This window comes from Phacochoerus africanus, chromosome 1 (assembly GCF_016906955.1).
Source record: "Phacochoerus africanus isolate WHEZ1 chromosome 1, ROS_Pafr_v1, whole genome shotgun sequence".
In the NCBI taxonomy this organism is placed as follows: Eukaryota; Metazoa; Chordata; class Mammalia; order Artiodactyla; family Suidae; genus Phacochoerus; species Phacochoerus africanus.
Window position 1 is genome coordinate 203866625 of NC_062544.1, and position 13687 is coordinate 203880311.

The 13687-nt window shown below is 38.7% G+C and overlaps 1 protein-coding gene across 2 annotated transcripts in view; it reads right to left on the reverse strand.

The window, feature by feature from the left end:
- Nucleotides 1-13687, reverse strand: part of IGF2BP2 (insulin like growth factor 2 mRNA binding protein 2) — a 163690-nt gene that overhangs the window by 15727 nt on the left and 134276 nt on the right. Inside the window, exons 8-10 of one of the 2 annotated variants that reach the window (XM_047788344.1) lie at nt 8876-8998; nt 8383-8518; nt 5382-5510 (exon numbers count right to left, since the gene is read on the reverse strand). In XM_047788344.1, the coding sequence (XP_047644300.1) occupies nt 5382-5510; nt 8383-8518; nt 8876-8998 (388 nt within the window). The remainder of the gene's footprint in view (nt 1-5381; nt 5511-8382; nt 8519-8875; nt 8999-13687) is intronic. The other variant, XM_047788353.1, reaches the window with a different exon arrangement.

Genomic DNA, 13687 nt, shown 5'->3' on the forward strand with positions numbered 1-13687 from the left:
AAAACACAAATATATGATGCTCGGAAGAAAAAGAGAGAATCACAAGTTTGCAGATTTAAAAGGCAACAACTTGCTTTGTACAACTTTGTGTCAGTAAGTATGAAAAGATAGATGAAATGAACACTTTCATAGGAAAATATAAATGAACAAAACCAAGTCAAAAACTTATAAGAAATTGAAAAGGTTATAAATGATCTTTCTCTGAACGAAAGGTGCTAGGCCCAGAAGTTTTATCAAATCTTCAAGGAACAGAAAATTCCTATGGTCTTTTTTTTTCTTTCTTTTTAGGGCCACACCTGTGGCACATGGAAGTTCCCAGGCTAGGGGTTGAATCAGAGCTGCAGCTGCCAGCCACAACTGCAACACCACCAGATCCAAGCTGCATCTGCGACCTACACTGCAGCTTTCAGCAATGCTGGAATCCTAACCCAGAGAGTGAGGGCAGGGACTGAACTTGTATCAACATGGATACTAGTCAGGTTCTTAACCTGTGAGCCACAACGGGAACTCCTATATAGTCTTAATTTTTCCAAGTATAGTAAAAGCTGACCATCTTTCCAATTCAGTCTCTGAGAAAAAAATAACCGTGCTGTTAAAACTGTTAAAGACAGTGTAAAACTACAGTAATTGCAGTGTAGACAAAGAGATGAATAGAATGGAATAGAGCCCAGGAATATGACTCAGTGGGAATTTAGCGTATGACAAAGCTGGCATTTCAAATTGAGTGATAAAATGGTGCATTACTCAATAAATGACTTGAGGAAAACTGGCTATTTGGTAAAAAAATAAAGTGAGATCCCTCTCTCAAAGTATTAAGTCAAGAAAAATGCCCTATGAATTATAGATATAAATATAAATAATGCTCCCCCAAGACCAACATCTAAAAATTACTATAAGAAAATTTGGGAGAATATTTTACAGTCTTAGATGGGAGAGGCTTTTTCTTAGTATGATACCAAATGCCAGAAGTCCATAAAGAGAACATCGCTAATTTAACCATCTCAATTATTTTTTTAAAAAAATTATTATAGTTGATTTACATTGTTCTGTCAATTTCTGATGTATAACTATCTTAATTCTTAACATCTCTGCATAAATTCTACTGAAGGGAAATCTGTAAAAATTTAAAATGCATTACCATTTGATGCAATAATTGCAGCGTTAGAATTTATTTCCAGATATGCTCACACACTTATATATACTGACACTCATTTTGACACTTCTCTGCACAGAGAAAGCCTAAAAATAACTCAAATGTCTAAAAATAGTATGCTCAGTAGAAAGATTATAGTAAGTTGATACAATGGAATACTATGTATCCATTAAAGAGATTTAGGTCTAGGTATTGAAAGATGCCCATGCTAAGTAAGAAACATAGTAATTCACTGTGTATGGCATGATTCAATTTATATTTTTGAATAATATGCTTATACGATTTTATACATGCTTAGAAAACATAATTTTTAATGTGTAAACATAATAGTGCTATCCTTCTGGGGAGTGGTTGGTTGGTGAAATTTGGGTAAGAGAAGGAAGACTGAAGGGAAACGTGTACTATTTACTTCATATGCTACTTTGTTTGGGAGTTCTCATGTGGCCCAGTGGGTTAAGGATCTGGTATTGTCACTGCAGTGGCTGGGGTGGCTGCTATGGTGTGGTTTGGATCCCTGGCCTGGGAATGTCTACATGCCATGGGTGTGGCCCCAAAAGCCCCAAACGAACAAAGAAAAAACAGTTCCTTTGTTTAATCTATTCATGTTCATTTGTTCATATCTATTTTAAATTACTATGGCACAAGACACTACAAATACAAAGAGAAATGACAAGCTGTTACAAAATATTTACAATTTGTAGTTAGCTGTTATAAATCATTAAGAAAAAGATGAAGGAAGTGACAACAGCAGCTAAGATTTATACAGCAATTACTATATGCAGATTTTAACATTTAATAATCCTCCTAACAACCCCATGGTATGTGTACTATTACTAGTCTTGTCTTAAAGAGAGACGTGGCAATGCAAGGAAGTTAAGTCATTAGCCCAAGTTTGTAAGTGATATGGTGCAGAGATTCAAATGTGGGCAGCTTGACTCCAAAATCCATATTACCTCTCAAGAGATTGACAGGGAAAGGACACAGAATGATAATTCATTAGAGAGGGGGAAAAATGGCCAATAATCCCTAAAGTGTTAAATCTCATAATAGCATCTTTGAAAGTGTCAGGTTGCAAATACATTGGTAGTGAGAGTATAGGAGAAAAACAATACCTCTCTGTCATACACTCGATGGGAAAGAAAAGTAGTACATTCTTTTTTTACGGTCCCAGGCTAGAGGTCAAATCAGAGCTGCAGCTGCCGGCCTACACCACAGCCACAGCAATGCCAGATCTGAGCCGCATCTGCAACCTACACCACAGCTCATGGCAATGCCAGATCCTTAACCCACTGAGCGAGGCCAGGGATAGAGCCAGCGTCCTCATGGATGCTAGTCAGATTCATTGCCACTGAGCCACGATGGGAACTCTAGTACATTCTTTAATATGTATCATTGATATTTTTATACTAATACATTATACATAAAATTCATACATTCTTTGGCTCAGCAATTTTATTTCCAGGAATTTATTCTGAGGAAATAATTGGATAAAAGAGCCAAACTATACAGGGATTTCTATTGCATGGTGAAAATTTGGAATATATATATATATATCACTTAATATATGTATATATAAATTGAATATATACTCACACACATACACATAGAAACATTGGTTATTTCTAGATTAAGGAAAAACTTACATTGTTTGCTTCTTAAATACTATGCCCATCTTACTTTTATGACCAGAAAAGGACAAAAATGATCATTTTCATATATACACATAATGCATTAAAAGCTTCCAGAGTTTAGAGACTAACTCATGCATGTGTGAGTCAGCCAGAAGGTGCAGATTTCCTGACCTTTGGATGCTACGAGCAAGAACTGCTAGACTTTTGTGATGTATAAAGTAATCAAGAGATACCCTAATTCCTTGAAACTGTTGTGACAGGAAAGCAACAGTATTTTCTAATATTTAAAATATCCCCACCACTCCACCCTATCCTGTCCTTCTCAGGAGGCGTGGGCCCCCCAGCGAAGCCCACACGCCTGCAGTGCAGTCTCTGGACTCTGCACAGGTGGGTAGCGATGGCCGCCTCCAGGCCCAGTCCTGAGCTGCTGTAGCCAGCAGAGAAAGGTCTGCAGGAGCTGTGCTGCTGCAAAACTGGGCAACTACATGGTCTGGATTAGAATTTAATCTTGATCTCTGGGCACAAGATCAGAACTATATGGCTTTCAGCTTAAAGATGAAATTTTACTTAAAATCTATCTTATTAAAAACAGAAACCATGTATTTTAGTAAAATCATTATTCTACTGTTTTGGTAAGAATCTTAGATATAAAGGAAACTTTCCAACAGGCAAAACCTATTTTCCAGTTTAGAAAACATTCTGCTATCTAATGAAGAGTTCTATTCTTTAGTTCAGGGGTCTGCAATTTTTCCTGAAAAGAGCCAAATACCTATTTTAGGCTTTGCACATCTTAGGGGCTCTATTGCATCTACTCAACTCTGCCACCATAACAGAAAAGCAAATAGAGAGTATGTAATTAAATGTTCACAGATGTGTTTATTTGCAAAAATAAGTGGTGCACTGGATCTGGTCCTTGGGCTGTAGTTTGCTGACCTCTATTTTACATAGTCAATTTTAGAAATGGCCCATTGTATTATACCTTTTTCCTCCCACCTTTTTCCTTACTTAGGTTGAGAGGGTGGCCGGGCTTTTGAAGTTATCTTTTGTGGAGTAGTACGTACTATCTTTTTCCCTAGAAATGAAATGTGTCTCAATGTCAGTTCATTGTACCGGGCTTGGTCTTTCTCATATCTCACAGGAAAGATTTCAGGGACAAGCCCCACTCATAGATGTTCTCTATCCTCCTTCCTGCCTATTTCCAGCTCCCTCTAACATGCGTGTGCGAGCACGCATGCGTGCACGCACACGCATGCACACACATATGCACAGTTCAATATTGGACCCTATCCTCCAGCTTAAGGGAAAATAGATATAATTCTAAAGAAGTAGTATGAAAAAAAAAATAAAAAGCATAAGGGGAAAAAAAAAAGAAGTAGTATGGACAAATTTAAAAGTGACTCAGAAGAGCCATATATAAATGAGTTGACAGAATAGTATGTTTCTGTGTCTAATGACGTGGGTGCCAGTTCATGTCTGCATTTTTTTTTTTGGTCTTTTTTGTGTCTTTTCTAGAGCCGCACCCGCAGCATATGTAAGTTCCCAGGCTAGGGGTCCAATCAGAGCTGTAGCTGCCAGCCTACGCCACAGCCACAGCAACATGGGATCCCAGCTGCGTCTGCGACCTACACCACAGCTCACAGCAACGCTGGATCCTTAACCCACTGAGCTAGGTCAGGGATCGAACCCGCAACCTCATGGTGCTCAGTTGGATTCGTTAACCACTGAGCCACGACAGAAACTCCTCATGTCTGTATTGTGTTGGCAAAATCACACAGTGAGTTCATCCTTTCTCTCTACAGATAACCCAAAGAGCTACTAGGAATTCTGACACTGCAATGCTTGGTCTCAAAAGAAAGAAGTGGTTAAGGTAATGTTCTCTAACCTGATTCTCTCCATTTAAACAGCATAAACCTTGAGAGAAAGTTAGTGGCTTAAAAAATAAGTAGCGTGTGTGGAGAATTAGGAGTGAAAAAAAAAGCTGTCAGGTATTTTGAACCCCATCTGTAATGTGTCGATTCTGAATGATGCTTGTGAATGGGAACAAGAAGCAGGAAACCCGTGAAGTCCACATTTTTTCTTCTACTATTCATTATGATTCAAACAATAAATACTTAATGAGATTCTACTAAATGCCAGGCATTGTGCTAAATGTTTAGAAACAAACATAGTTCGTTACTTTCTTTTAAAAACTGCCTATTAATATAATGCATTTGAGTTGTAGACATAGGTGGGAATTTTATACATATATAGGAGTCATCTAGATATCCTAATATTTTAGTAAATGAAAGACACTTATGGAGGTTCTTATTTGAGCTAACAAATCTTTTTATAATGAAAAGGCTTCTAGTTAATGAATTTGCTAGTTTTCTTTTCTCTCACAGATATAATATACACTATGGTTAAGAGCACATATTTAGAGGATGGTTTAGAAATATTTAATCTGCCCATTAGGAAGAGGTCCTAGGACCTGCTGGATTCATCCTACAATCACTTATGAGCACTGCTGGGAATGAAAGCTTTAGCTCTGATTCAGCATAGCAGAGAGATGCTGCTGCCTGGAGGAGCATAAGCAAACCCCTGAAAGCTGAGCTACTTACAGCGAAAGGGTGGTAGGGGGGAGCGGGGGGAGCTCCTCGGGGCCCTGCTGGTGGAGGCAGCACGGACAGTCCTGTTGAAAAGATGCCAAGCGCGCTGAGGTTCAACCCCGGGATCAGATTGGCTTGTTGCTGGGAATAAAAATGGAGAAAAGGTTGAGGGGAGGAGACCAGAGAGGCCCAGCTTGCCCAGGTCAACCTCCATCTCTTGTCTGGATGGCACCAGAGTCTCCGAATCAGCTCTGCCCAGGACCTGTGGACCCCTTCCTCACCTGCCGCTAGGGTGGGCTTTCCCAACCTCAACCTGACCGTGGGGTTCCTTCGAAACTTCTCTGCCACCTTGAGAGTGCCTGTACATCTTAATACAGCAAACGAGGCTCTTCCTGGGGACCCAGGTCACCTTACCAGCCTCTGTCCTGCTAGCGCCTCCTCCCTATCCTGCCCAGTCCTGCCCTTCTCGCTCCTCCAGACACCTGTACCCACTGTCTGCCTTGCAAGAAATGTGCTTCTCTCCCTCAGCTGGCTACATCCTACTCATTATGTGGGTTTCACCTGAGCTTAGGTGTCGTCTCATCCAGGAATCCTTCTCTCACCCCAAAGGCCTCCGCTCAAGTGCCCTTTCTGTGCTCCTAACAGGCCTATATTTCCTTAGAACAGCTCTCATCACACAACATACGAATCACTTGTGTCATTGCCGTTCCCCCTTTTAGACCATAATTTCCTTATGGACAGAGACTGTCTTGCTTAGTGTTGTGAGCTCAGTGCCTGGTATATAGTAAGTACTCAATAAATATTTGCTGAATGAATACGTTTAAAACATATTGGATTAACAGTTTTTTCTAACTCTATCCAGGGGAAGATCAGACCCTTCACTAGGATACCATGTATGTAAGTTCCATTATCCAGATTCAGAATGGTTCATAACTTTAGCTTTTACCCATTCAGTTGCCAGCTTCATGATCATCTTGCTTGTTTCACATGTAAACATGGGGATGCTCACGCAGGCTGGGGGTAAGGTTTTTTGTTTATTTGTTGTGTTTTTTGTTTTTTTTTCTTTTTCCTTTTTTTAGGGCTGCACCCATGGCATATGGAAGTTCCCAGGCTAGGGGTTGAATCAGAGCTACAGCTGCTGGCCTACACCACAGCTTATGGCAATACTGGAACTCCAACCCACCAAGCAAGGCCGGGGATAGAACCCACACCCTCATGGATACTAGTTGGATTCATTTCCACTGAGCCACAACAGGAACTCCCTGGGGTAAGTTTTAACTACACAGTCCTTCAGAGGCAGAAGAATGTAGCCCCTACCCTGGCCTGTATTCAACCTGTCCCACCACTGCCTGCCTGAACCCTAAGTAGTTCTCTAAGATTTTCACTTATTTGTGGCTCTCGGATTACCCAATAACTTGTCTTCCTTTAGAATGTCTGGAATAGGAGAGCTAGTATCCTTAACCTTTATCCCACTGATGTATAGAATCTAGTAGTTTTGTTATTCATTGATCAATGCATGACTTTAGTACAGAAATGGATGAATCAAAGTGAATATATGCTCCAGTGAAGATGTTTGGAGTACCCAGACCCTTTGTAGCATTTCCTGGGTTCATGTTTTTTGTTTGTTTTTCTTAGGGCCACACCTGTGGCATATGGAAGCTCCCAGTCTAGGGGAAGAATCAGAGCTGCAGCTGCCAGTCTATGCCACAGCCATAGCAACAGTGGATCCAAGTTGCATCTGCAACCTATGCCACACATTGCAGCAACACCAGATCCTTAACCCACTGAGTGGGGCCAGGGATTGAACCTGAAGCCTCACAGACACTATGTCAGATTCTTAACCCACTGAGCCACAATGCGAACTCCTCCAAGTGTTCATGTTAAAAGCTGTTTGTCATGAGATACCAAGAGCCCAAAACAAGAAAATGAGATCAGTGGATGATACTTTCACAGACAAATACACACAGGGGAGAAGGTCACACTGTGGTCTTCTCCTCCCTGTGTCCTATAATTATCATGAGACAAGGGCTGCCAAGGTGGGGTTTGGGGTGAGGTAGGAGATGAAGTACTGCCCTGAGTAAGAAGCTCCTGCAGAAAGCACTGCTGTGAGGGAATGGGGCTGTTTCACCTACCTAATCCTTTGTCAACATTTATTCTTCTGTGAATGTTACAAAACCTAGAATCTGATTCAGAGTCATCCAAGGGGAGTGGGGATATGGATGAAGGTTCAGAAGAAACAAAACAGGCCATGAATTGATAACTGCTAAAGCTGGATTATGAGCATAGGAGAGCTTATCATAGTATCCTTTCCTTTTGTATATGTTAGAAAATCACCATCATAAAAAATGAGCAATTTACTCCTCTGAGCTGAGTTTGGGCTTTGATCGATGGACAAATATTTTTAAGATTTCTGAATGCCAGAATGGTGTCTCCTCATTATAAAGTTGGAACTAGGTAGTAATAACAGTAAGGACAAAGCCAAATCAGTCCGCTAGAAGTATTAGGGCTAAAGTGGATGACATCATTTATTGGGCAATCTAAAAGAACAGACGAGTAAGCAAGAGATGAAAATCAGAAGCTGATTTTAAGTATACATTTTTTAAATTGTAAATTAGGAAAAAAAATAAATCCCTTCTTTCTAACATACTAGCTACATGGTGTAGCCTTCCAGTCATTTTGATCCACATTATTTTACATAATTATAACCCTAGATATATGTACTTTTATATACTCTTTTCTTAATTAAAATATATCATAAACAATTCCTCATTTTTACATCTTCAAAGTTGTGATTTTAATGGCTTCATACTATTTTGTCCAGTGCACTTAGCATAATTTACTAGTTGGTTTCCTGACTGTTTTAATGCTCTTGCCCCAAGAAGACAGGGATGACTCTGCATACCTTTTCTAAGGTGCTTCTTCACTATCTGAATGACAGTTACTCTTGAGAGGCTTGGGTCCTGCCTGAAAACACACGTAAAAACCAGTGCAGAAGAAAGCAGTAGGCACTTACATTAACAGCCAGCATATCATTTTCAAAGGCCTCACGCAGCTTCTTCATAATCTCTATTTCAGCATTGGCACAGGCCTCAACTGTGCCCTTCACAGTGATGGTTCTTTCAGGGTTGTATATGCTCAAATCCTGCAAGCTGGCCACCAGGAAAAAGAGAGAAATTTCCTTTTTTCAAAAGGAAAAATAAAATCCCAGAAGGATCATAAACAAGTCTTGGTAGAGGAGGTGGGGAGAAGACTGGATTCCCTCACCACACACTGTGGCATTGGAATATCTGCCATCTTATCTCAAATCTTTGCAGTGACTTAGATCATATCCATAGTAGAAAATGTTTGACTTGTAACTACTTATGTATTTGTTTTATGGTGCTGAAGATAATTATATCTCATGATTACATTCCCATTTTAAGGAAAAGCATGATGAATGAGTTGGACATATCAAAATGCTCAAATTCTCCATTATTGGGCACAATTAATCTGAACAAGTGGCTTACGATGAGATTGTTATCTTGGTCCCTGTCTCATGTTCAATTTTCTTCAAATTTCTGCCTTCTTTTCCAATCAGTCTTCCAACCAAGCCATTGTGGGCCAAGATCTTCAGAGGAATCTCTTCAGCTCTAAAAGAGACAAACAACAATTTAACATTTAAGGGGAACACAATGGTCATGCCTCTTAAGAGTTTTTACTCTTATAAACAAAAGCCATTTTTGTTCAGGTACCAGGTGGCCATGGGCTTTAGGAAAGGCGGGTCCTTCACTAACCCCAGTGCGTGAATTCTGATTAACACAGGCCAAATCATGGTAATTATACTCCCTTGTTTTGACTGATTGGAAAGGGGTCCATGGAGATATCTGGCCAATGAGGTATGAGAAGAAGTCTGTTGGGTGACTTTAGGAAGGTTTTCCTTGCACTTAAAAAAGGCGCAAGGGATAATGACATCGGTCAGATGGCACATTAGGAAGCTACAGGCCTACATATCCCCACAGTGACACCAAGCTAACAATACTAGATAGGCTAGAATATCTCTTCATGAACTCTAGAGATCAGGTGAGAAACTACAGCACCCAGGCTTTTTTAGAAAACCAAAAAAAGGAATTCTACCAAAAGAGGTATGAAATTTTATGGCATTTGGCATGCCTTTCATGTTCCTTCCCATACACAGCCCAGTAAGGGGCAATTGGGAGGAAATCCTCCATACCAGGTCTCCTGCTTTGGGACAGAAACAAAAGAATGGACCATGAGTTCACATTCTGGCTTGTCTGTGGGCTTTCTGAAGGATTGGTTTCTGTCTCACCTGACTTGGAGAGCTAATGAGACTGATGCCAGAGTCTGGAAGCTGCTGAAATCAGGTGAACAGTATGGTAGAGCTGCGCTTCTATAGTCAGAAATCAAGTGGAGAAAGAGATTAGAAATGGTTTGAAAGATCAGATCCTTCAGGTAGGCTGATTAGTGAAGGTTTTTCCTCAAACAAAAGACTGTGAGAGGTGGTGTTGGTTGTTTTAATGCCCAAAAATCCTAGCCAAAAAAAATTTTACAAGGCATACAAAAAAACAGAAACATGGCCTAATCAAAGGATCAAAATAAAACTTTAGAGACTGACCCTCAAGAAATGAGCTACCTGACAAAGACTTTAAAATAACTGTCCAAAAGATACTCGAGACCTAAAAGAAAACAGAAGATTTTGAACAAAGTGAGAATATCAACAAAGAAATAGAAACTATTAAAAAAAAAAAAAAAACAACCTAATAGAAATAACAGAGCTGAAAAATATAATAATTGAACTGAGAAATTCATTAAAGTAGGGTTCAACAGCAGACATGATCAGGCAGACGATAAAATTAGCAAACTTGAACATTAGTCATTTGAAATCATCAAATGAGGGCAAAAGAAAAAAGTGGAGAGAGGCTAAGATACTTATGGAACACTGTATCAAGTGAATCAACATACACATCAAGAGGAAAGAGAGATGGGCAGAGAGCTTATTTGAAGAAAACAGGCAGAAAACTTTCTAAACCTGAGCAAAGAAATGGACATACGGATTCAAGAAAATCTAAGAACATCCAAATGGGATGAATCCAAAGAGAATCCCACTGAAACACGTTATTACCCCAGTGTCTAAAGTCAAAAAAGAATCTTGAAAACAGCAAGAGAAAAGTGATTCATAACATACAAGGAAGTTTCTAAGAGATTATAGATGGATTTCTCAGCAGAAATTTTGCAGGTCAGAGGGAATGGGATGACATAATTGAAGTGCTGAAAGAAAAAACTATTAACCAAAAATGTTCCCATTGTGGTGCAGAAGAAACAAATCTGACTAGGAACCATGAGGTTGCGGGTTTGATCCCTGGCCTTGCTCAGTGGGTTAATGATCTGGTGTTGCCATGAGCTGTGGTGTGGGTCACAGACATGGCTCAGATCCTGTGTTGCTGTGGCTGTGGTGTCGGCTGGCAGCTACAGCTCTGATTGGACCCCTAGCCTGGGAACCTCCACATGCCTCAGATGTGGCCCTAAAAAAGACAAAAGACAAAAAAACAAAACAAAAATACTGTATCTTGCAGAACTGTCTTCAAAAATGATGGAGAGGAATTCCCTGGTGGCTCAGCGGTTTAAGGATATAGAGTGGTCACTTCTGTGACTTAAATTGCTGTTATGGCAAGGGTTTAATCCCTGGCCCAGGAACTTCCACATGCCATGGATGCAGCCAAAAATAAGTAAATTAAATTAAATTGCTTTTAAAAATGATAAGGAAATTAGGACTTTTCCAGATAAACAAATGCTGAGGAAGTTCACTAATATCAGACCTGCTTTACAAGTCATGCTAAAGGGAGTCCTTTAAGTTGAAATGAAAAGTTCATTCAACATATGAAAATCAATCAATGTAATACATCACATTAACAGAATGAAGGATAAAACCCACATGATCATTTCAACTGATACAAGAAAACGCTTGACAAAATTTTACAACTTTTCATGATAAAAATACCCAACAATTTAGGAAAAGAAGGAAAATACATCAACAAATAGAGGTCATTTGTGAAAAGTCTACAGTGAACATAATTTAATGGTGAAAGATTGAAAGCTTTTCCTCTAAGATCAGGAACAAGACAAAGATGCCCTTACCACTTCTACTCAACATACTATTCAAAGTCCTAACCAGAGAAATAAGCTAAGGAAAAGAAATGAAAGGCATCTAAATTGGAAAGGAAGAAGTAGAATGATCTCTGTTGAAGATGACATGGTCTTATACACTTAATATTGTTTAGATGTCCATATTACCCAAAGCAACCTACAGATTTAATGCAATTCCCATCAAAATCCCAATGGCAATTTTGCAGAAATAGAAAAATTCATTCTAAAATTCCATATGATTCTGTATGGAATCTCAAGGGACCCTGAACAGTCACAACAACTTTGAAAAAAGAATTAGAATTTCCTGATTTCAAAACATACTATGAAGCTACAGCAATCAAAACAGTGTGGTATTGGTATAAAGAGAGACAAATAAACAACAGGAAAGAATAGAGATCCCAGAAATACATATGGTCAAAAGATCTTTGACAAAAGTGTCAAGGCTACACCATGGGGAAAGGACAGTGTCTTAAAAAATGGTGTTGGGAAAACTGGATATACACTTGCAAAAGAATGCAGCTAGATCCTTATTTCATTAACTCAAAAACAAATTAAAGACCAAAATGTAAAACCTAAAAGTACAATTTTCCTAGAAGAAAATACAGGGGAAAAGCTTCATTGTATTGAACTGGGCAGTGGTTTCCTGGATATGACATCAAAGCATAGTCAACAAAAACAAAATTAACAAATGGGACTACATCAAATTTAAAAACTATTGTGCGTCAAAGGACACACTTAACAGAATGAAAAGAAAACCTATGGAATGGAAGTAAATAACTGCAAATCATATATCTGATAAGGGATTAATGTTCAAAACACATAAAGAACCCTACAACTCAACAATAAAGAAATCAAATAACCCATTTTAAAAATGTACAAAGGACCTGAATAGACATTTCTCCAAAGATGATAAACAAATACCATAGAGCTTGTGAAAAGATGCTCAAATATCTAATCATCCAAAAAGCTCAAATAAGAAACACAATGAGATACTGTGAATACAAATACCTCAAACTCATTAGTTTTGCTACTATAAAAATAACAGAAAAGAACGAGTGTTGGTAAGGATGTGGAGAAATTGGAACCCTTGTAGAATTTTCGTGGGGTTATAAAATGGTGCAACTCCTATGGAAAATACTATGGAGTTTCCTAAAAAATTGAAAATAGAACTACTATATGATCTAGCAATCTCACTTCTGGGTATATATCCAAAAGAATTAAAAGTAGGGTCTCAAAGAGATATTTGCACACCTATAGTCATTAACAGCACTATTCACAATAGCCAAGAGCTGAAAGCAACCCAATCTCCACCAATGGATAAATGAATAGATGAAATATGGAATACACACATACAATAAATGGAATATTATTCAACCTTAACAAGGAAGGAAATCCTACAACATGGATAAATTTTGAGGACATTATGTTGTGTGAAATAAGCCAGTCACAAAAGACAAATACTGTATGACACCGTTTATCTGAGATCGCTAAAGCAGTCACATTCATAGAAACAGAAAGTAGAATGGTAGTTATCAGAGATTAGAGGGAGAAGGAAACAGACGGGGAGTTGCTTAATGAGCACAGGGTTTCAGTTTTGCAAGATGAAAAAGTTCTGGAGATCTCTTTCACAATAATGTGAATATATTTAACACTATTAAACTGTGTACACTTAATAATGGCTAGGATGGTAAATTGATGTTATGTGCTTTTTACAATAAAAAAAAAAAAGCTTAAAAAAAAAACACAAGGAACAAGGAAAGGATGCCTTCTCTTTTAAATTTTGAATATTTTTCTGTGGGGTCCCCAGGTCTGGAATCACTACAGTCATCAGCAGGGGAGTATCAGATATCTGAAGAAGGTAAAGCGGAAAGAAAAGTCATGCGCCTTTGAGTTGGTGACTGAACTGACCTTGCAGTCACTCTACCTTAGAACTTCTTGTGTGACATCATAACTGTTTCTTACTGCTTAAGCCACTTGTTAGGTTTTCTGTTGAGATCAAAAGCATCTAACAGATGCATTAATTCTGCCTCAAAATAAATGGATGCTTGAAGAAGATCCATTAGAATGTAACTTTCAGAGGGCAAGGGTTTTTTTTGTCAGCTTTGTTCACTGGCACATAATAAATACTTGGTAAATTATTAAAAAGAAAGTTTGAGATTCCTCTTCTCCTACATACT